General features: G+C 45.1%; 1 protein-coding gene across 1 annotated transcript in view; it reads right to left on the bottom strand.

Moving 5' to 3' along the window:
• Positions 1-9416: 9416 nt before the first annotated feature.
• Positions 9417-21682, bottom strand: part of LOC126159641 (segmentation protein Runt-like) — a 124280-nt gene continuing 112014 nt past the window's right edge. The window contains exon 5 of the mRNA XM_049916565.1: positions 9417-9976. Coding sequence (XP_049772522.1) covers positions 9417-9976 — 560 coding nt within the window. The remainder of the gene's footprint in view (positions 9977-21682) is intronic.

Genomic DNA, 21682 nt, shown 5'->3' with positions numbered 1-21682 from the left:
GTTTGTTCTCTATGAAAATCTCTCATTTACTAACTATCCCTATCAGTAGTTAGTGCCTTCCATAGTTTGAATCTTTTATTTAGCTGGCAGTAGTGGCGCTCGCTGTATTGCAGTAGTTCGAGTAATGAAGATTTTTGTAAGTGATTTGTGAAAGGTATAGGTTAATGTTAGTCAGGGCCATTCTTTTGTAGGGATTTTTGAAAGTCAGATTGCGTTGCGCTAAATAATATTGTATGTCAGTTTAAGCACAGTCTTGTATAATTGTTCTAAGGGGACGTTACACTGTCTGCTGGATTGATACCCCCCCACCCTCAGGTTTCCTCCTTCCTCTCCACCCCCTGCCTCTTGCCATGTCTCTATCACTGTATCCCTCCCTCTGTGCATCTCCACACCCTCCATCTCATTCATCAGGGCAATTTCCAGCAACTCCTTCTCCCGGATGTTGAACTTTGCCATGACATCTATCCTTCCTTCTAACTGTAACCTAAAAACCCCCGCCTCCACAGGGCTCGTTTCCTCTCCACTCCTTCTCTCAGAGCGGATTCTCCTCCTTCCCTCCATGAGTCCCTGCACCCCCTCTTCAGCTGTTTTCCTCTCCTGTCTCTTCCCTCCCCAGCCCTCCTTTGGCAGAGCCCCACCTCATCCCACTTTGTCTCCGCTCTTTCTCGCCGCCATTTCTCTTCTCCCTTATTCCCTCCCCTCCACCCCCCCTCCCCCAGTAGATCCTCCCAGGTTTTTATTCATTATCAAGTGTCCTGCATTAGTGTTGTGTTGGGTGCTGTTAGACAGTGTCATCTAGTAATGTGGTTCTAATTGTGTGCTCGACCTGTATATAGTCCATGCTTGTTCGTGTGCTTTTTATACTATGGCTGCCTTTTACATTGTTTTTGCCTCGAGTGTTTTTTTAAGCGCACTTCAAATTGCCAATTGTGTTCTTTTAACTTTATGTCTACTTTTAACTGTTCCCCAGTGTGTGTCCCCATATTATTGTGTGTTTTAACTTCCCTCATCTCCCTTTTCAGTGTTTTTTATGTCTCCTTTTTATCCCCCTTTTTAAGTAAGAATCCCCCTTTCTGTATTTTATAAAGCCATTTGGCTGAAGAGCAGCAGACTGTGCCGCTGCCAGCCCTCCCCTGCCCATGTGGGGCAGGAGAATGAAATTACAATAAAGAAAAAAAAAGTAAGAAAACAGATCATATAGACAACCTTATGCATTAATCATATTTTTATCCTAATTTTCTGCTGCTTGTACTTTTAATGTGTATTCATTTACTCCAGTTATAGCACTTGAAAATGGATTAAGCTGAAATGTAGATCATGTAATAAAGCATATTATATAGCCAGATACTGGTATATTTGATTATGGCTCCCTATGAAGAAAACATCAACGAACTACAAGTACCACTTCAGATAGTATACATACAGCGCATTTGGCCTGTATGAACTTACATTTGGTATGACCTTATACTATTTGACACAATACTTCGTACTGATTCAACGTTTTTCATCAGAGGATTGCTGAGTGCCATAACGCAAGTCAGGAATAATAAAACGTGACCTACACAGAAAATTTTTTTTTTGTATAGGTATGTAAACATGGTCAGTGACCTCTACAAAGACCCCTGTCTTCCATTATCAATCCACATATCAATGGTATGTAATTAATAATAAAGTGGAACATGTTTGAATAATCAGTGGTAGATGAGATTAGATCTATTTTCTTATTCCCAGGAATGAAGCAAATGAAGGTGTAGGCGCGAAAATATCACCGGTTCGGGTACGAGGTGGGTTAAATGTATCCACTTAAAGTCTGTGGTTTAGAAAGTAGCCGTTACAAAGTCTTTGATGCTACCACCTTCATTTTAGAAGGAAAGGTATTACAGAAGCGATGTTGGAGACGAACATAGAAAGCAAGAAAGGAGACATTATTCTGAATGTGACGACAGTGACAATGTCGTAAACAAAGGGATAAGACTCGAAAGCAATATAAATAATTGTATAGTAAGAAAAGGGAAAAAATTTGTAAATTTATGGTAAGATCTTATGGGACCAAACTGCTTAGGTCATCGGTCCCTAAGCTTACACACTACTAAATATAGATTAAGCTAAATCACGCTATGGACAACACACACACCCATGCCCGAGGGAGGACTCGAACCTCTGGCGGGGGGAGCCACGCGGACCGTGACAGGACACCTGAGACCACGCGGCTACCCCGCGCTTCAAGAAAAGGGATATTCAAGAAATCGAAGAAAACATGGATTTAACCAGGGTTGCATAGAAAAAGATACATACCATGTCATAAGTTAAATACTACAAGAGTTGTGGAAGATGATGATGATGATGATGATGATGATGATGACGAAGAAGTAACGACCAGTATAAGCAATGAAGGGTACCATGTTTTCCGAATCGATCTTCCAAGACGGTGTAGTCTTCATCATTTTGTCTTTGTGTGCTCTAACAATAAGTCTTTCTCCCACTTCAGTCTTCTGTGTGCTTTCGCTTGACGGCGTTTGGCAAATAGCTTGGATACTCTCAAATTAAAGAGGACAATTTAGTCTCTTGGGAAAAAAACATGTAATGAATACCCTTATTTTCCCTTTATGTCGAATTGACGGTTTCCGTTAAACATTTTGGGGAATATGTGTCATATGACTTTTATGTATGATTAGCATATTTTTAGCAAGAGCTTTGAACTCCAAAGATATGGCTTAGAAAGGTAGATGACATCAGCAACGTAAGTATGGATCGAAAGCAGCTTCGGTTTCTACGCCGCAGAAAAGGGATGATGACGTACGCAGAAATTCGAGGATATTTTAAAATGATCAAACAACTGAAAATAAAGTAAAATCATGTGGCCCTACTAGTATAGAGACACCAACGGGTGATTCAGGCACCTAATCGGAGAATCATATTTTATTAGGGAACAGTGAATGCACTGTCCTAATTGTTAACTTTACTGTGCAGATTATTGCAGTATGTACTGTATATTTGTGGTAATGTTATCCAACGGGAGAAGGGAAGAAGTGGAGCATGGTGAGAGCCCACTATCCAACAGCATCAAAACGATTGTAGACTTAAACGCCCATATCTGACCTCTCTCTTACTAATGCCTTAAGTGTTTACACCATGAATGATTTTTAAGCAGGGGAGAATGTTGTACCTGGAGGATAGAGTACGTAGGAACACATCATGTTTCCTGGTCCGGTGTTCAGTGCAGTGGCTGATTTCACAACGACGTGAAGGAACGGAAATCAGAGTTCACTGTTAGCAGTAGACGCCATTTTCTGCTGTTTTGCGTATATCTTTGCGGTATCTATCCTTTCGGACATGTCCGAATGAACAAACTTATAAATATATACACATAGGCGCGCACTGATATCTTCTGAGCTGAGGCAGTCACTCGTGCGAACCCTCGCGGGACTCACGTGGATATCTGCGAGCAAATAGGGCATAAAGAACGGGGGACACTACGTCTGTATTGTGGGGCATATGGGAGTTTGGTCTGGACCACAGGCCTTGTCGGATGGCCTAGGCGGTTAAGACTACCGTTTTAGAGAAGCGCAGCATTCGGGTTCGAGTCCCGGCGAGTTACAAATTTTCAGAAGTCACCGTTGAACTTAATGCAGTGCACATATATAGCTGAGGTTTGAAAATTTCTGTTTCATTCTACTGTCTTTGTTGCTGTCAGACATGCGACTGTGTTTTGTGCAGCGTTTGTAAATATTAAGACTTCTACGCATTTAATTGCTATTTTGATTATATTGTTAATTCTACCGTTACAGATTTTTGTGGTGAGTAAAATTCTGTATATTTTTAAAATTGTTTAATAATATATGGACGTTCAAGCCTTACTTCGCCAGTAGATCACCATTTTGTACCTTGAAACAGAACACCTTGTTACTGTGCAAATGAACTGAGTCTTTTCAATGTCTCAAGAATTTTCCCCGTCTCGAAAATGAAAATTTGTGTTAGTTGCTAACAGCTTATATTTCAAAATGTTTTCAGCTTGTAATTTGTTTTTGGTAAGACTTTTTCTTAATTTGACTTCCCTCACTGTATATTGACACGTAGTAAAGTAATAACACCTAAACTGTTTAGCACAGTATTGACAAGATCATCTGGGTGGCAACACTTTTAAATTTCTTCCTGACCATGCACCTTGAAATAGTTTTCACATTTGGAAAAACCTTTCTTTTCTGAAGTAACTTTTGTAATTTTAGCAAATGACTGCAGCACGTAGAAAGTGAATGCTATAATTTCAAAGCGGAATAACGAATAAACTTCTGTTACAGGCCTGGCTAGAGCCGGAAGCCCGAAAACTGTTCCAAGGTGAACACGATCCTCTAATTTTATCGTAAACATAAGCTGCAGCCTCTCTGAGCCTGATTGTCATCGTTAAAACTTTTTCTACCACCCGACAACTGCGTGAATGACTCTGGATTCAATGCGCGAAAGAAAATCTGGTGACGAAACTTACAAACCATTGCTAGCAACGAGGTTCGATTTCATTTCATATCTTGAATGGTACAGTTAAAAAGAAGGGGGTAGTGGCTAGGGACGGAATGCAGTGATGGAAACAGTGAAAAATATAAATAACATGAACCAGATTGGGGTTAGAGTTTTCATCACGGCGTTTCGGCTCGATAGGAAATAATCAAAAGAGTACATGAGGGTGTATAAGGACAAAATATAGCTGGAAAGATAAAGTGAGAAATAAATAGAATATACGACCTTTTTATGGCCTCAGACACTACGGCTCAGGAATCAAAAGTTTTCCAAATGTTCAATAACAATATCCAAGTGATATATTTATTTATATCATAAGTGCTATACGGATACTGTACATCCGGAATCGAGCACCAAAGTGTCTTAAACTTCAAAGTGGAATAGAACGCGAAGCTTCGTAATGTCTAACAGCACAGTGTCACAGAGGACCGTGCGGAGTAATTATGACTGACGTCAAAAATTTATGTTTTCCGCTATTTCCCTAAATCACTTAAGGCAATAACCGGGATGGTTCCTTTGAAAGGACATAGCTACTCTCTTTCTCCATTCTTCCCTAATCCCAGCTTTTGCTTCGCCTCTAATGACCTCATTGTCGAACGGACGTTAAATACTAATCTCATCCGTCAACAGTTGGCATGGGACGCTTGATATTCCTTCGAATTACCAGGAGTCATCAGTACCAACGATTGTGGCACTGTTGTGTTCACTGCAACACAACGGTCGAACACATTACGTCACTTCAAGAGGGTCCGAAAAGCCGACCAAAGGAGAGGACCTCAGCTACATCTGGTTGATGAGACCTTACGTGCCATAAACATCAAGAGACCAAAGTGAAACCCTGGCGGAACGAAGGAGAGCACGCTTTTTGAGTCCGTCACAGAGTACCAGTATTGCAAATACGGATTCAAGGACACCGATTGTTGAATGCCCTTCATAAAGTACAGATAAAAGAATGAGATCAGGAACAATTACTACTTGCGCCTATCATTATCTCACTAATTTCTTCAGTTTTCTTATTACCTTCGCTGGCAACCTGTTTTTATAAGAACATATTTTTCAACCTAGTTTGTCCCTAGCCTTTCTCATACTGAGTCTCACCTTCCCCTCAATCTTTTCTCCTTCTCTAGAACACTTGTTTCCATTTTTTAAATAGTTAAGTAATCTGATCGATTTCGGATCTGTACAGACTATAAAAGAAGGTTACGTATTTTTAATGCGATGTCCATATTAATAATAATTGTGAAATATGGACTGCAGTAGCCTCTAGGGTACAAGTCAAACCTATGAAACGACTAATAAATAAAAAAATTGTATTCTACATCGAGGCAGCCCGTAATAGTCTACAAGATAAAAATGCAGAAAAAGGTACTGCTCTGCACGAACAAATGGAAATGTTTCCAGAATGAGATTTTCACTCTGCAGCGGAGTGTGCGCTGATGTGAAACTTCCTGGCAGATTAAAACTGTGTGCCGGATCGAGACTCGAACTCGGGACCTTTGCCTTTCGCGGGCAAATTAGCACTACCTCTTTTTTTTTTACCAACTGAGCTACCCAAGCACGACTCACGCCCCGTCCTCACAGCTTTACTTCTGCCAGGAGAGCACTTGCCCGCGAAAGGCAAAGGTCCCGAGTTCGAGTTTCGGTCCGGCACACAGTTTTAATCTGCCAGGAAGTTTCGACTGGAAATGTGTTTTGCTGTTCACTTCTGATAGCAGCGATTCACTAACTTCTCTCATCGATACAAGTTCTGCACAATAAACTATGACACGGATAAAACAGCACTTGACTATAAGACTATTTTCAGCTTATCTAATTTAATAGACAGGCGATTTAATATATACATTACTTTCTCTTCGTAGCATCATTTCCACATGAGTTTTCTCACAGGTTATTCGTTTTGTGTTGTTTTAATTACAGGGCGAAAGCTATTTAAATTTTAGGAATGCATTAAGTAATGAGAACATCTTCAATTGATAGAGATAGATTTTTATTTAAGTTGTAGTTTGTACTATGATCGCCTGACATTTGACATACATGTAACACACTTATACAACAATCAAAGTACAAAAATAGCCACTAGATCAGATGATCACAACCTCGGGAATTCCATACACAGCAAAGTACAAAAAACGGATACAATGTGTGAAAAAACAGAGCTTACGAAGGAAATTTCTTGTTTTGTTTGGTAGTTTTGTGAATCTGAACTCAGTACTTGTCGTATCTCACTTTTGTTTCTGTGCCCCGGTGTTAAATGTTTTGCATGTGTGGTTCTATGTTACTAACTGGTTCTTTTCAAAAACTGAAATCATCAGAAACGTGGAGAAGTCATTAAGTAAGCGAGTCGTTCCAAACGACAGGTATGTGCTGCAGTATATAGGAAAGGAAAACACGAAAACATCTGATACAAAATGCCTGGACGTTCCTGGAAGTTACTCCAATATCACTGGACATAAACTACTACTTATTGTAATGACGTCACTTTAGAGTGACACTCATTTCCAACGTTTTTAATACTGGCCATTGTCACCGGAAAGAACTTTACAGCACATACTTTGCATTTCCTTCACGTGCTATAAACATTACTCTTTGTAAAGAGAAATGTTTCAATCAGTGTTGTTATATACTTTGGAATATATTTATATTTTCTCATTACAAGCGTATATCTATTTATTTACAATTACATACACAGAGGTAAACACAAGAAATATACCACGACGTATACAAACGTTCATAAGTTATTGAAAATTAAACTGTGTCATCAACATTCTCTGAACGGAACAGCGACTCGAATAAAAGCTTCTATCCGTACAACTTTGGCTGTGGGATACGGAAAACATGACACTGCACTTAAATAGACAGTCACTAAAGGAACATAAATACATGAAGAGTGATCGCAGTTACCATTTCATTACTCGGTTTGTTATCACAATAAGAATCAGAAAATTACAGTGTCCTAAAGGAGATGTCTAGGGTAGCACTTGATCCACTGTTTAGAAGCGTCAGATCGCTGATGAAACCTTCATTTGAATAAAATAAATACTCTTCGAGTTAAAGGAAAGTTATGTTTACAATAGGACATTACAGGCATTTTTAGAATGTCAACATATATACAGTTAGTCCCACTTTTTGTTGTTAGCACTGCTCACACAACTGCCTGCAAACTGACAACAAAATTAAGTCCAGAAGTTATGTTTGCTAGCAAAGTTGGTAGTAGTCTCTTTTAGCACAAAGTGGCAATAGCTTAAATTAAACAAGGAACGCAATATTTTTTCTATACTGTCACTGAGAAACGTATCTTTGGTTCTAATACTGAACGTAAACTCTATACACAGAAGTTCCAAGTACTCATCTACATCAATAAAACAGTTCACAGTCACTAAGGCCGTTTTGACAACAAGGCTGCAGACGCAACTTTTCTCACTATTACAGAAAACGAACAGCTTAAGTTTTCAGGCCTCACTTTAAAGGCGCTTATGTGTCGTCGAGCCTAGAAAAGTCTGGCAAGCGGTATATAGTGTCAGTCCCAATGTAATAGCATCTTTTATGAACTTTCGCGTATTTCCGGTAAATCAGTTGTTCATAATCTTTACAGTTTTAAAGTCGATTCTTTTAGCTCATTGTGAACCTTCCACCAGAAAATTTTATTGACGCATCAGTAACAGCGCTATGCAGTGTATAGTGTGTGTTGTACAGGAAACAACGGATAGTGTCAATATTAGAAAGTCCGTCCTGTCAGCAGCTTCTAGATGGTTGGTAAATTTAATTAACTACACTAACAAAGAACATTACGCTTGCCATCAGGAATCAATATTAAATAAAAATCTGTAACTCCAGGCATCGACATGGAGCCACGAGTTTCCGGCGATCGCTGGAACATATTCTTGCAGGAGGCATCATTGGGAGTGGAATTGAAAGCACATGTATCTATCACAACTTTTTCCCATCTTTCGAATAGCAAACCACTACTTCTCCCACAAACGCTTCGTTGGAAATTCATTTGCTACACAGCGAATGTAACAATAATTTCCAACCACGAGGAAGGTAGCTTACAAAACTCTCGTTAGAGCGATACGTGGGTGTTGCTTGACAGTCTGCAACCATTATCAGCTAACACTGACAGAGGAAACAGGGAGGATCCAAAGAAGAGCAGCGCGTTTTGTCACAGCGTCGTTTAGCAAGGGCGAAAGCGTCGCGGAGATGCTCACGTAACTCCAATGACAGACGCTACAAGAGAGGCGTTGTGAATCACGGTACGGTTTACTGTTAAAATTCCGAGAGCGTACGTTTCTAGAAGAGATAGCTTCCACCTGCTTATATATCGCGGAAAGACCACGAAGGTAAAATTAGAGGTACAGGAGTTCGCACGGATGGTTCCAAACTACCTTTCTTCCCCTGCGTCGTTCGCGACTCGAATAGGAGAGAGGAGACTTGTCAGTGGTACAGAAAGTAGCCTTCTTCTGCACACCATGAGGCGGCCAGCAGAGTGTAGATGTAGTAATCATGCCGCAAATGGTTGCGATCGTCTTGAAGGATTCGTGCGGCCCTCGTTTCACATGATTTAGTGAAACCAGAGACATTACCTAAGACAGCGTTTGTAAGGGATTGGAGATGCCCGCAAAAATATTTTGGTGGAAAGCTGCAACTAATAAACTACAAGAAACGATTGAAAAGTAGGCAAGAGTATAAACAAATATGAAGCTGCAAGGCTTCCGCAAAATTGATTTGCACGTTTTGCGTCACTCCTAAGAAGTCATAACCACAATTACTGTAGCTTGTCACTGTTTCAAGCAGTGTTCAGATATTTGGTTGATGAGTTTTAGTAAGACACGACTGAGTAGTCCCACTTCGGTGGCTTTCCAGCTTAATCAACGGGTGCACACCGACACTCGACGCGAACGTCGCGTCTAATACGGCCTCCAAACGGGCTTGGAAGTCTGCGAAGGCCGGACGGCCCCCGTGGAACAGGCTGCGGCCAGCACCGTCGTGGCGGCGCCCTCCTTATCCTTGGCGGGGGCGGCGGAGGCGGTGGCGGAGGCGGCGGCGGGTCGCACCTGCTGGAACGCCGACCGCACCGGCTTCTCGTCGGCGGCGGTGCCGGCGCTCGCTCTGTCGTCGGAGTCGCTGTCGTCGCTGCGACCGCTTGGGGACGCCGAAGCCCTGCTCGCCGACGACGACGTCGTCAGCTTGAGGTCGTCGGCCGTCGACGCCGCGGGGACGGCGGTCGCCGCGACGCCGGCGCCCACTGGCAGCAGGGGTGGCGAGCAGGAGGCTGCGCCCGCCGTGACGGCGAGCAGGTCCGCCGGGGGCGGCAGCGGCGGCGGGTAGCCCAGCAGCGACACCGGGGGCGGCAGGAAGGCGGGCGGCGCGCCGGGGCCGGCGTGCGGGGGCGGCGGCACCACGGGGAACGCGGGCGCCGCGTGCGGCAGGTAGAACTCGGCCGGCGAGCCCGCGCCCAGCGGAGAACCTGCCGACAAGTATGCGACCGCTGATCCTCACTGCGTCACAACTAAAGTGCCCGCCACAGAGTGGGGAGCGTACGTAGTGGTGGTACGTTGCTATGCAGTAAACTTTTCGTGCAGTGACTCCCAACCTTGCTAGGGCCTGATGAACTGTCGCAAAATAGCCTAAATAACGTCTGAGATCTAACTAAACACTGAAGTGTTAAACATTAACACTCCTCTCTTTAAAACTACTGTAAAAATCCGATGAAGGTTTGTACAGATGTGTTGAACAGTTTCCGAAGAATCTCTATCAACTGCTCTTTTCAGTTATGAGCACACACGGAACACGTAAAGATGCCTAGAACAATAGCGTCTCCCGCCAAGTATGGATGCCCACTGTGACGTTGACCTTTCATGCACCCCACATAACGTATCTGTCAAGCATTTAATTATACCTAGTCATGACACAAGGCAGGGAAAATTACATCCCTGCAGCGTTTCCGATATGCGGTGTTTGATCACCCACGATATAGCTCGGATTTGCTTCCCAAATGATGTTCGTCTTGGCTCACGTGAGCCGCTGGGTACGAAGACAACATTTTAGCACAGACAGCGTAGAGAAGTGGCAGGGAGCGCAGGGGGGCATCCTTCTATGCCGAAGGTATTGGAAAGTTGGTACTACGCTACGACAAATACCGAATCGCAGCGGTGACTATGTGGAGAAGTAGCTAGAGGGTGTAGCAAAATTTTGCAATAAAACATTTTTGGTTTCCACTGTGGTTTCCATTTCGCGAATGATCGGACCTTATTTTCTGGAAAGCCCTTGCATAATACTTCGTTCATGTTCAAATAAGTGAAAGTTACACGTTTTCTATATTTTTCAATAAACCAAACAATAATGGGTCAATGGTGTGTTAAGTTCTGCTTATTTCTAACAATACTTTTTATAAATTTGGTTTGGTGCCCACCATTGCACATCGGAAGTCATGTACCAAGTTCATTCATTTCTTTACTTCTGTTTTCGTGGCTACAGTATTTCAGATACTAATTTTCGCCCCTATACCAATGGAACCGTTGTTATTAAGAGTTCTGCCAATAATAATAGGTATTAGCGACAGACCTTTCACAAAGCAATACCAGTTCTGTTTAATGAAAATCTTTTTTATAGTGTGTTTCCTTTCCAAGGTCACAGGAACAGTACTTCGCCTTGTATTTCACTACCTGAAAATATTCCTTCATTCACTGCAGCTAGTCTTAGCGTGGTGTCTCGTATCGATACCACCTCACTGGCGTTCCACAGCTGGCAACGGAATAACAAGTTCCTGTCTGATGCTAATAACAGTTCTGGTGGACCCAATGGTGCGCGCCCACTGAGCCACACATCTTGCAGCTCTGGATTACGACCGCTCTCTGCCGCCACTATATAGGACGGCCAGCGACAGTGACTCACACCTCTTACACTTGGGACCTCATCGCTACGATACCAATTGTGGTGCTTAGTACAGAGAGCCCCTTAATAGCTGCTCTTGTATGAGCTGGACTCTAATTCTTGCTTCATTATTTGTAATGAGTCTTCGTTCATTTGGAGGAATACTACTAAATCTTCTACTTATTACGTTAACTTGTTCACTAGTCATTTGTGCTCCTGTCAAGCTTTCCTCCTCCGACAGTTGCTGCTTCACTCCGTAGCCTACCTCTCCTTAGCGTTGTGTATGCATTCATACCCAACACTTAGAACCTGGATCAATTATCAAAATCTGAAAAAGTTAGTCACTATCATGATTTATATCTGAGGGCAAGTGTGGACAGCAAAGGCAATAAAGAGATGAGTATAGCTGACCTCGAGAGCTATTGGTAAGCCAGATAAATTTTCAAATTGGAGCTGTAATTATGTAGGAAATTGACACGAAGGCCACCGAAAATTGGACGGTGGCCCATTGACTAAAGGAAAGGTGCATATTACAAATTATTATAAAATGCAGGAAAGGAAAGAAATGGATTAGGGGACAGACAACAATGGGATACAACGACGACAGTGATGGAAAAAATGTGGAAGGCGGTTGAACAGTACCAAGGAAGGCTAATATTAGATGGCCAGAGGAAGCTATTTTGTTGATTCCGAGAAGTAAGAAAAGGCTGAGAAGACAAACAAATGAAAGCTAAGTAGATGACATTAGAAGATAAGCTCAGAGCTGAATATAGCAATGTATGGAAATATCTAGAGGAATCTTTTATCCAACAGTGGATATCAAACAGCTGCTGCTCACAATTATAATGTACTATATATTAAAGGCTACAGAATTTTGATAGTACGGATTAATCATTTAATTCAGAGTGGTCACTACATCTTCAGCAAATACAGTTGGTTTTTTCAAAAAAATTTATTTTTCCTGTCTCGGGGGAGTGAATTACCCCTACCTTGGGAACCACTGCTGTGAAGTGTTGCCACCATGACAATGAATTTCTAAGGATGCTAGTGTCTGTCGAGCGAATCTAGTCAGGACACCAAATAATAAACAACTTATCATCGTTTTATTTGTGTATTAATAACAAAGGCTGTTGTGTCCCCTGTATCTGGCGTTGAGCACTCAATCCTATTCAAGAGACCCACTTTAGACACTTGTTCATAATTTTAAATACCTGGTAGTATTGAAACGTGCTGGTAGATTAAGACTGTGTGCCGGACTATAACCAGGGAACCTTTGCCTTTAGCGTATAATTGCTCAATCGACTGAGCTGTCAAAACACGACCAACGAACCGCCCTCAGAGCTTTAATTCCACCGGCGCCTCATCTCCTACCTTCTAAACTTCACAAAGTACTTCTGCATGCCCGAGCATGACTAGCACTCCTCAACATCGGTTGTTCCAGAAGTGCTAGTCCTGTGGGATATCGCTAGTTGTTCTCATATTTTCAGATTAATGTGACTACCTATGTAAAGTCTGAATAAGCACACTTTGCAGTCCAGACCTCGACGAGAAGTGCAGGAAGAGGATGAATAAGGTTCTGGAAGGTATCGAATGGGATGTGGAGCCATATCGACTCCACTACCGCGGCCAGCTGCGCTAGGTCTCTAGGTTGACGTTCCATGGCGCGAATAGTCCGTGAGAGGTAGTCTCACATACTCTCGACTGGGCTTAAATTCGGGAAATTTAGTGACCAGCGGAGTACAGCAAATTCTTCCTGGTGTCCTTCGAACCACGCAAGTACACTGCGAGCTGTGTGACACTTTGCATTGTCCTGCTGGTAGATTCCATCGTGCCGACGAAAAACAAATTGCGTATAGGGGTGGAAACGGTCTCCATGGATAGATGCATACTTGTGTCGATCCATTGTGCTTTCCAGTATTACTAGATGTCCCAGGGAATGCCACTGAAACATTCTGCAGGCCATAAAGCTCCCTCCTCCGGCCTGGACCCTTCGGATGATTGTTGCAGCACTGTACACGCCAACGACCATATGACTGACGGAGGACAAAACGTGATTCATCTGAGAAGGCCATCTGTCTGCAATCAGTTGCTGTACTGGGGTCCAAATTCCAGCCTCCACCGCCGATCAGCAGCGGGCAGCATGGGTGCATGAACCAGACGCCTGCTGGTACGCGGCAATGTACTGTTACGCCACAGAGTTATAAAAATTTTGACAGAGTTCAACCACCTTGACGTAAGGTGGGCCTGTTACTCCACGATTAGCGGCGGACCAGGAAGCACGTTGATGCAAGACAGTCAGGCAGCACAGTCTGCAACTCTGCAGTAGATGAGTAAGAGAGAGCACACGTAGCGGGAAAACAGAAAAGGGCAGCGACTAAGCAAAATACACACATCTAAAAAAGTTTCCAACACCCCGGTTCCCAGTACTCCTGAAGATAGATGTGAACTGTGGATATTGTACCACAGACACAGTCCCTTAGACTGTTCAGAAATGTCACTAAGCCCGCCCAAAGATGCAAACAAACATGCATGAGCAGTCCTATTAGGCTGAGGGGGTTGGACAGCCGACCAGTTCCAGTCATTCCACCAGGAAGGAGGCACACGGCTCGTGTTGTCTGTAAATCAGCAATGCCTAGACGGTCAATACCGCGGTTCGATCGCGTCCGCACTGTCCCAGGAAGGGCTCTCAACACGGGAAATGTTCAAACGTCTCGGAGTAAACCTAAACGATGGTGTTCGGAAATGGAAGAGTTACAGGGAGACAGGAAGTGCCGATGACATGCCTCGCTCAGGCCACCCAAGAGCTACTACTGCAGTGGATGACCGCTACCTACGGATTATGGCTCGGAGGAACCCTGACAGGTATGCCACAATATTGAATAATATTTTTCGTGCAGCCACAGGACGTCGTGTTACGACTCAAACTCTGCGCAATTGGCTGCATGATGCGCAACTTCACTCCCGACGTCCATGGCGAGGTCCATCTTTGCAACCACGACAGCATGCAGCGCGGTACAGATTGGCCAACAACATGCCAAATGGACCGCTCAGGACTGACATCACGTTCTCTTCACCGATGAATGTCGCATATGCTTTCAACTAGACAATCATAGGAGACGTGATTGGAGGCAACCCGATCAGGCTGAACGCCTTAGACGCACTGTCAACAAGTGCAGCAAGGTGGAGGTTCCTTGCTGTTTTGGGGTGGCATTACGTGGGGCCGACGTACGCAGCTGGTGGTTATGAAAGGGGCCGTAACAGCTGTACACGATACGAGATGTGTAACCATATCGGCAACATATTGGCGAGGCATTCGTCTTCATGGACGACAATTCGCGTCCCTATCGTGCACATCTTGTGAATGACTTCCAACAGGACAACGACATCGCTCGACTAGAGTGGCCAGCATGTTCTCCAGACATGAACCCTATCGGACATGCCTGGGGTAGATTGAAACAGGTTGTTTATGGACGACGTGACCCACCAACCATTCTGAGGGATCTACGCCGAATCGCCGTTGAGGAGTGGAACAATCTGGACCAACAGCGCCCTAATGAACTTGTGGATCGTATGCCACGACGAATACAGGCATGCATCAATGCAAGAGGATGTGCTAGTGGATATTAAAGGTACCGGTATGTAGAGCAATCGAGATGACCACCTCTGAAGGTCTCGCAACATGTTGGTACAACATTCAATGAGTGGTTTACATGAGCAAGAAAAAGAACGGAAATGATGTTTATGTTGATCTCTGTTCCAATTTTCTGTACTGGTTCTGGAACTCTCTGAACTGAGGTGATGCAAAACTTTTTTGATGTGTGTATCAAGCACGCTCGTTCGCGCTGCGGAATTCCGCAAGAAGTAATAGTCACGGCTAGAGAAAACATTCATAGACCAATTTAACTAGCTGCTTAGAGTGAATTAAAGCAAGGCTAGCAGAATAACGAGACCGCATTCGGTCATCGTTAGTAACCCGCACGTCACGGAACTACGGAGAGCTCTTTAAATGCAGGAGACCCAACTCCAAGTAGGAGAGAACGGGTTAGGTCAATGGGAACGATGGAGTTCGTGTTGACGACATTACGTTCCATGACCATGTTGTTTTAGTAAGTCTTGCGTCAGATCAACCAGCGCAGTACCAGCCAGTCTTGGAGTGCCACAGAGCTGAACTCCACTGACGAACTTAATGCTGTGTCATACCAATCACTACAGATGGGAGAGCTGATGAACTACCAGCAGTACTCTCTGAGTGCGGGACTGGAGACGACGACAAGGCCGGTAGTACTGGGTTCAACGCCTGCCGTCTACACCACACTGCGGATGGGGTGGTCCAGGGAAGAAGAGGCACGGAGTGAGGTTGAGTAGACTCCCTCAGCCGGTAGCAGCTATCAAATTCTGAACGAGGCTGGGCTAAGCAGCCGTATCGACACAAGAGGAACGACGTCTCGCTAGGACGCAGGTGCAAGGACGGCGCAGCGGGAGACACCGAGAGTTTGTCCGTGACCAGGGCAGGAGGCAACTAGAGCCAACAACGACAACGCACCATCCTTTGTAGCTCCTCCATCCGAAATGGTTTTGGGAGGTACAACGGTACCGATCGGCCGCCGGGTCATCCTCAGCCCACAGGCGTCACTTTATGCAGATATGGAGGGGCATGTGGTCAGCACACCGCACTCCCAGCCATATGTCAGTTTAGGAGACCTGAGCCGCTACTTCTCAATCAAGTAAGTCCTCAGTATGCCTCACAAGGGCTGAGTAAAAAACGCTTGCCAACAGCGCTCGACAGACCGGATGGTCACCGATCCAAGTGCTAGCCCAGCCCGACGGCGCGTCAGAGAAATCGTTCCGTTTTTTGCAATACGAAGACGACTGCACAGATGTCCGAGTCACCCCTTCCTTCAACATGCTTAATATAACCTCCTTTGCTAGTGCTGCCAACAGCTGTTTGCGAGTGGTTATTGCACGTCGAACATTGCCAGTGGTGACATTAATTTGACTAGACCGTGTGTATTGTGCACTCCGAAATAACATGTTTCTGATCTCTTTCGGCTCCTAGAGTTTCACTGCTTCCAAGAGAATCGCTCAGACGCACAGTGCTAACAGTGTTGTGATGAAACAAATGAACGTTTCGTATCGCTCGCCGCGACAACACGACTGTTGTTGTTCGACCACCACATTCGGTTAGGCGACCACGTGCAAGTCCCTCTATTTGACACTACTCTGGCTACTTGCAGTGTAGCGATGCAATTCTGTAATACAGTGTGGTGGTTCCGTCAAGGCCGGCCGCGGTGGTCTCGCGGTTCTAGGCGCTCAGTCCGGAACCGCGCGACTGCTACGGTCGCAGGGTCGAATCCTGCCTCGGGCATGGATGTGTGTGATGTCCTTAGGTTAGTTAGGTTTAAGTAGTTCTAAGTTCTAGGGGACTGATGACCGCAGCTGTTAAGTCCCATAGTGCTCAGAGCCATTTGAACCATTTTTTGGTTCCGTCAGGAAACAGGTGACAAATAAAACCTAAACGCAGCAATCGCAAACAAAACCTCTGGCAAACAGGAAAATGTTAAACAGTTAGTTTATCCTGCTAAATGATCCCAAATTATCATAAAACAACGGGTATTCGGAAAGAAAGGTCCGATCGGCAGCGAAATGGAAACTACTGTGAAAATCAAAAATTTTTTGTTTGCAACAGTTGTCCACAACTCTTAGCTACTTACATAGTCGCAACTCCGACTCTGACGTTTGTCGTAGCGTTGTATCAACTTTCCAATAACCTCGTCATGGCAGGCAGCCACCTGTACTTACCGCCAATTTTTTACGCTTGTCTACAGCTCGTTGTCTGTGCCAAATTGTGGTCTTCCTAGCCAGCGGTTCATGTGAGCAGAGATGAAACTCAAAGGGAGCCATTTATGGGCTGTATTACGAGTGATCAAACACTTCCGATCGAAAAAGGTGCACAAGCAGCTTCATTGCCTTTGCAGAGTGCGGCCTGAGAATTCACTTGAAGAAGGCCACGCGTGACAGTTATGTTATGTAGGCTGCATAGCTTCAGGCGAAATTTCTCACCGGGCCCTCGTACTTGTCGGGAGAAACTATTTCGTAGGCTTCTTTACGTCCTCACTGTGTGTTCTGAAGTGAGAAGAGTGAGGTGACGCGATTGACACTGCCCAACACATCTGCGCAAAGCTTCATCGGATTTTCACAGTGCTTTACATTTTGCAACCGATCGCAACTTACTTTCCGGATAGCCCTCATGCGTCTACCACAGGTTGTATTGTGCAATTTCACAATCAACTAAATGAAGCTGTGCATCACATCATCAACAACAACAACAATTTTCGTTCTCATGTATATGAAATAGAACGCCTGGTGATCAGAAAAACACGTTCGAAGAGCGTAGTACTTTATTACAATAAACGAAGTAATTAAAGTGACGGGTAGCCTTACTAATCAGTCTCCTGATAACAGTAGTGGTGCATACAATTAGTTGTTATGGCCACAGATAACTTAATAGTGGACTGAAAGTATCAGCAATGCAGTTTTCTCAAAAACGCGATTGACTGCAGGTTACGGGGTTAAGGGTTGCAATAACTAAACAGCGGATTCTTTGAAGAGCAAAAGGGTTTGTTACTGCAGTAGAGCGACCTGTGCAGCGGGCGAATCTGGCTGCCCATCTGTCGCTGAAAACCAGCGGCCGATGCGACGCGCTGTGTTCCAGTGATTGAATTGCTTTGTGTCGCTATTTTTCACCGGGCGTGTTTGATGACGGTGCATTATGGCTCTGACACACATAAAAAAACACGCATGTCCTGTCGGGATTCCGCGGTGCGGGAAAAAGTAACTAGCAGGAAGTTTTATTGCCACTGCAAACAACCGCCGCTGACGAAAGGTACACAGAATATGAAATTTTTAGTCACTCGTGCTGCCCAGAGTTCTTCCGCTCCCTGTCCGCCCGCTGCACTCCCCCCCCCCCTCCACCCCACTGACGTCCGTTTATTGAAAAATGGTCGTGTTTGAAAGCAGGGCGTTGCGGTGAGTTAGGTCTTTTAGAGGCGACCCGTACCGTGCTCCAACTCTGTAATGGGCCGACAGCAACGCTGAACAGTGAGCGCGACGAAATCTGGTGTGTGGCAGTGGACAGTCACGACATCCATTGTGAGCGATGGACGGAGCGCTATGCTTACATACACGGCTTGCTAACGGGAGAGTGTTATGCGTCAGCGTCAAAGGTGTCAGCAGCGCCACTAACAAGGGAAGTACATTACCTCGAAGACTCAGAACCGCACGGAATACACTCCTGGAAATTGAAATAAGAACACCGTGAATTAATTGTCCCAGGAAGGGGAAACTTTATTGACACATTCCTGGGGTCAGATACATCACATGATCACACTGACAGAACCACAGGCACATAGACACAGGCAACAGAGCATGCACAATGTCGGCACTAGTACAGTGTATATCCACCTTTCGCAGCAATGCAGGCTGCTATTCTCCCATGGAGACGATCGTAGAGATGCTGGATGTAGTCCTGTGGAACGGCTTGCTATGCCATTTCCACCTGGCGCCTCAGTTGGACCAGCGTTCGTGCTGGACGTGCAGACCGCGTGAGACGACGCTTCATCCAGTCCCAAACATGCTCAATGGGGGAATGGGGGACAGATCCGGAGATCTTGCTGGCCAGGGTAGTTGACTTACACCTTCTAGAGCACGTTGTGTGGCACGGGATACATGCGGACGTGCATTGTCCTGTTGGAACAGCAAGTTCCCTTGCCGGTTTAGGAATGGTAGAACGATGGGTTCGATGACGGTTTGGATGTACCGTGCACTATTCAGTGTCCCCTCGACGATCACCAGTGGTGTACGGCCAGTGTAGGAGATCGCTCCCCACACCATGATGCCGGGTGTTGGCCCTGTGTGCCTCGGTCGTATGCAGTCCTGATTGTGGCGCTCACCTGCACGGCGCCAAACACGCATACGACCATCATTGGCACCAAGGCAGAAGCGACTCTCATCGCTGAAGACCACACGTCTCCATTCGTCCCTCCATTCACGCCTGTCGCGACACCACTGGAGGCGGGCTGCACGATGTTGGGGCGTGATCGGAAGACGGCCTAACGGTGTGCGGGACCGTAGCCCAGCTTCATGGAGACGGTTGCGAATGGTCCTCGCCGATACCCCAGGAGCAACAGTGTCCCTAATTTGCTGGGAAGTGGCGGTGCGGTCCCCTACGGCACTGCGTAGGATCCTACGGTCTTGGCGTGCATCCGTGCGTCGCTGCGGTCCGGTCCCAGGTCGACGGGCACGTGCACCTTCCGCCGACCACTGGCGACAACATCGATGTACTGTGGAGACCCCACGTCCCACGTGTTGAGCAATTCGGCGGTACGTCCACCCGGCCTCCCGCATGCCCACTATACGCCCTCGCTCAAAGTCCGTCAACTGCACATACGGTTCACGTCCACGCTGTCGCGGCATGCTACCAGTGTTAAAGACTGCGATGGAGCTCCGTATGCCACGGCAAACTGGCTGACACTGACGGCGGCGGTGCACAAATGCTGCGCAGCTAGCGCCATTCGACGGCCAACACCGCGGTTCCTGGTGTGTCCGCTGTGCCGTGCGTGTGATCATTGCTTGTACAGCCCTCTCGCAGTGTCCGGAGCAAGTATGGTGGGTCTGACACACCGGTGTCAATGTGTTTTTTTTTCCATTTCCAGGAGTGTACTTTTCTCATTCTTTCGTTGTTCTTTCTCTTTTAACTTCCTTCACCAGACGTACAATTAGTAGCCGAATAAGGACAATGCAGTTCCTGTATTCACTGGAAAACACTCAGCTAGTAATATTCTACGGACATGGGTACATAGATGAAAAACATCAATACAATTAATAATCGGATTTCTAACACAGGATGGAAAAGTGTAAAGCCACGACCCTAGCCACTCTGACTGAACGATCTGCCAACAAAAAGGCACATAAAGAACCTTGAAAACTTCGACTGTCGTTCACTCAGAAACGGTCGAGTACCTACGGGTAAGTTGAGACATGTGTTCGCATATATGCACTCTTCTAACATTGAATGAAGTTTCTGGGAGATCAAGTTATGGCACTTTCCATGTTCTCCGCGTGAGAGGGGTGAGAAAGTGCAAGATTTGTATACACTGTGTATCACAGTTAATAGTGAGCTTGCATCGAAAAATGTTATCGAACCGGTCCTAGTGTAATCTAATGATGAAATCATGTACATTTAACGAACGTTTCCCACATTCACTTGGAATAATAAAATAACATAAAGTACGAGGTAGATTACATGTGCCAAAAAGTAACATAATGGAAGCTGTGCGTATCAGTAAATAAACAACATTCGCCATAGAGACTAAAAGTCTGAAATTCTGTTGACATCTAGAAAGGACATCTATGGCCAAACAAAGTGTGGCTCTGGGCTCCAAACGGAAAGCAGAAAGTGTGGGCGAAATAGAGGAAGCTGAAGCCGAGAGGTCCGGGACACGATTGATGCCAGAGCACTGCAAGAAGGAAACTTGTATAATCGAAGGAAGTGTAATGCTTGAAGCGACATACTGTGTCAAACGGAGAGTACTCGCAATACGAAGATGATGAGTCTTACAAGATTAACGATCGTACTCTTGTAGTGTTTATATTACCAAATGAAGTACACATCAAGAGGTTCGCAATATTTGTTCGTCTCCATTGGCAATATCAAAACTGAGCATAGCACCCTTTTCGGGAACATTTTCACCTAAAAAGAGTAAAAATCTTTATTGCCTGACGAGGCAAGACTCTAGCAGACAACTGTTGCGTTTTATATGGAAATGGAGCACACCACTTTTTTTTGGGGCTGTGCTATTTACATTCTAAGAACATTATCATACGGTTCTGATTGTCCGAGCTGCCGCACTTCCCTAACAGGAGATAACAGGACGGCAAAGGCACCTGAATTTAACGCACCACTGTAATGAAAATCTGCATCTGCATACATACTCTGCCAAACACTGCGAAGTCTATGGTACCCCTTGCCGCTCTGCCAAGTTCGAGGGTTTCTTCGCGTTCTACATGCGCGTGGAAGACGGGAAAAATAACTGCAAAACAGCCTCGGTGAGCACTGTAATAACTCCTTACTTTCCCTAAGGGAGGGGCACCGGAGAGGCTGAGGTATATTCCTAGTTTATTTAACAGTGTTTCTAGCACATTTCTAATAAGATATTCGCAGAAAGTTGAGGTGTGTCTGCAATAGTCTGCCAATTCAAGTTTTTCAACTTGTTTGCGATGACTATCCGAGTCCCAGACAAAC

This window comes from Schistocerca cancellata, chromosome 2, assembly GCF_023864275.1.
Source record: "Schistocerca cancellata isolate TAMUIC-IGC-003103 chromosome 2, iqSchCanc2.1, whole genome shotgun sequence".
Classification (NCBI taxonomy): Eukaryota; Metazoa; Arthropoda; class Insecta; order Orthoptera; family Acrididae; genus Schistocerca; species Schistocerca cancellata.
Note: the sequence above shows the minus strand (reverse complement) of the source record. Positions and strands in the feature narration are given on the sequence as shown.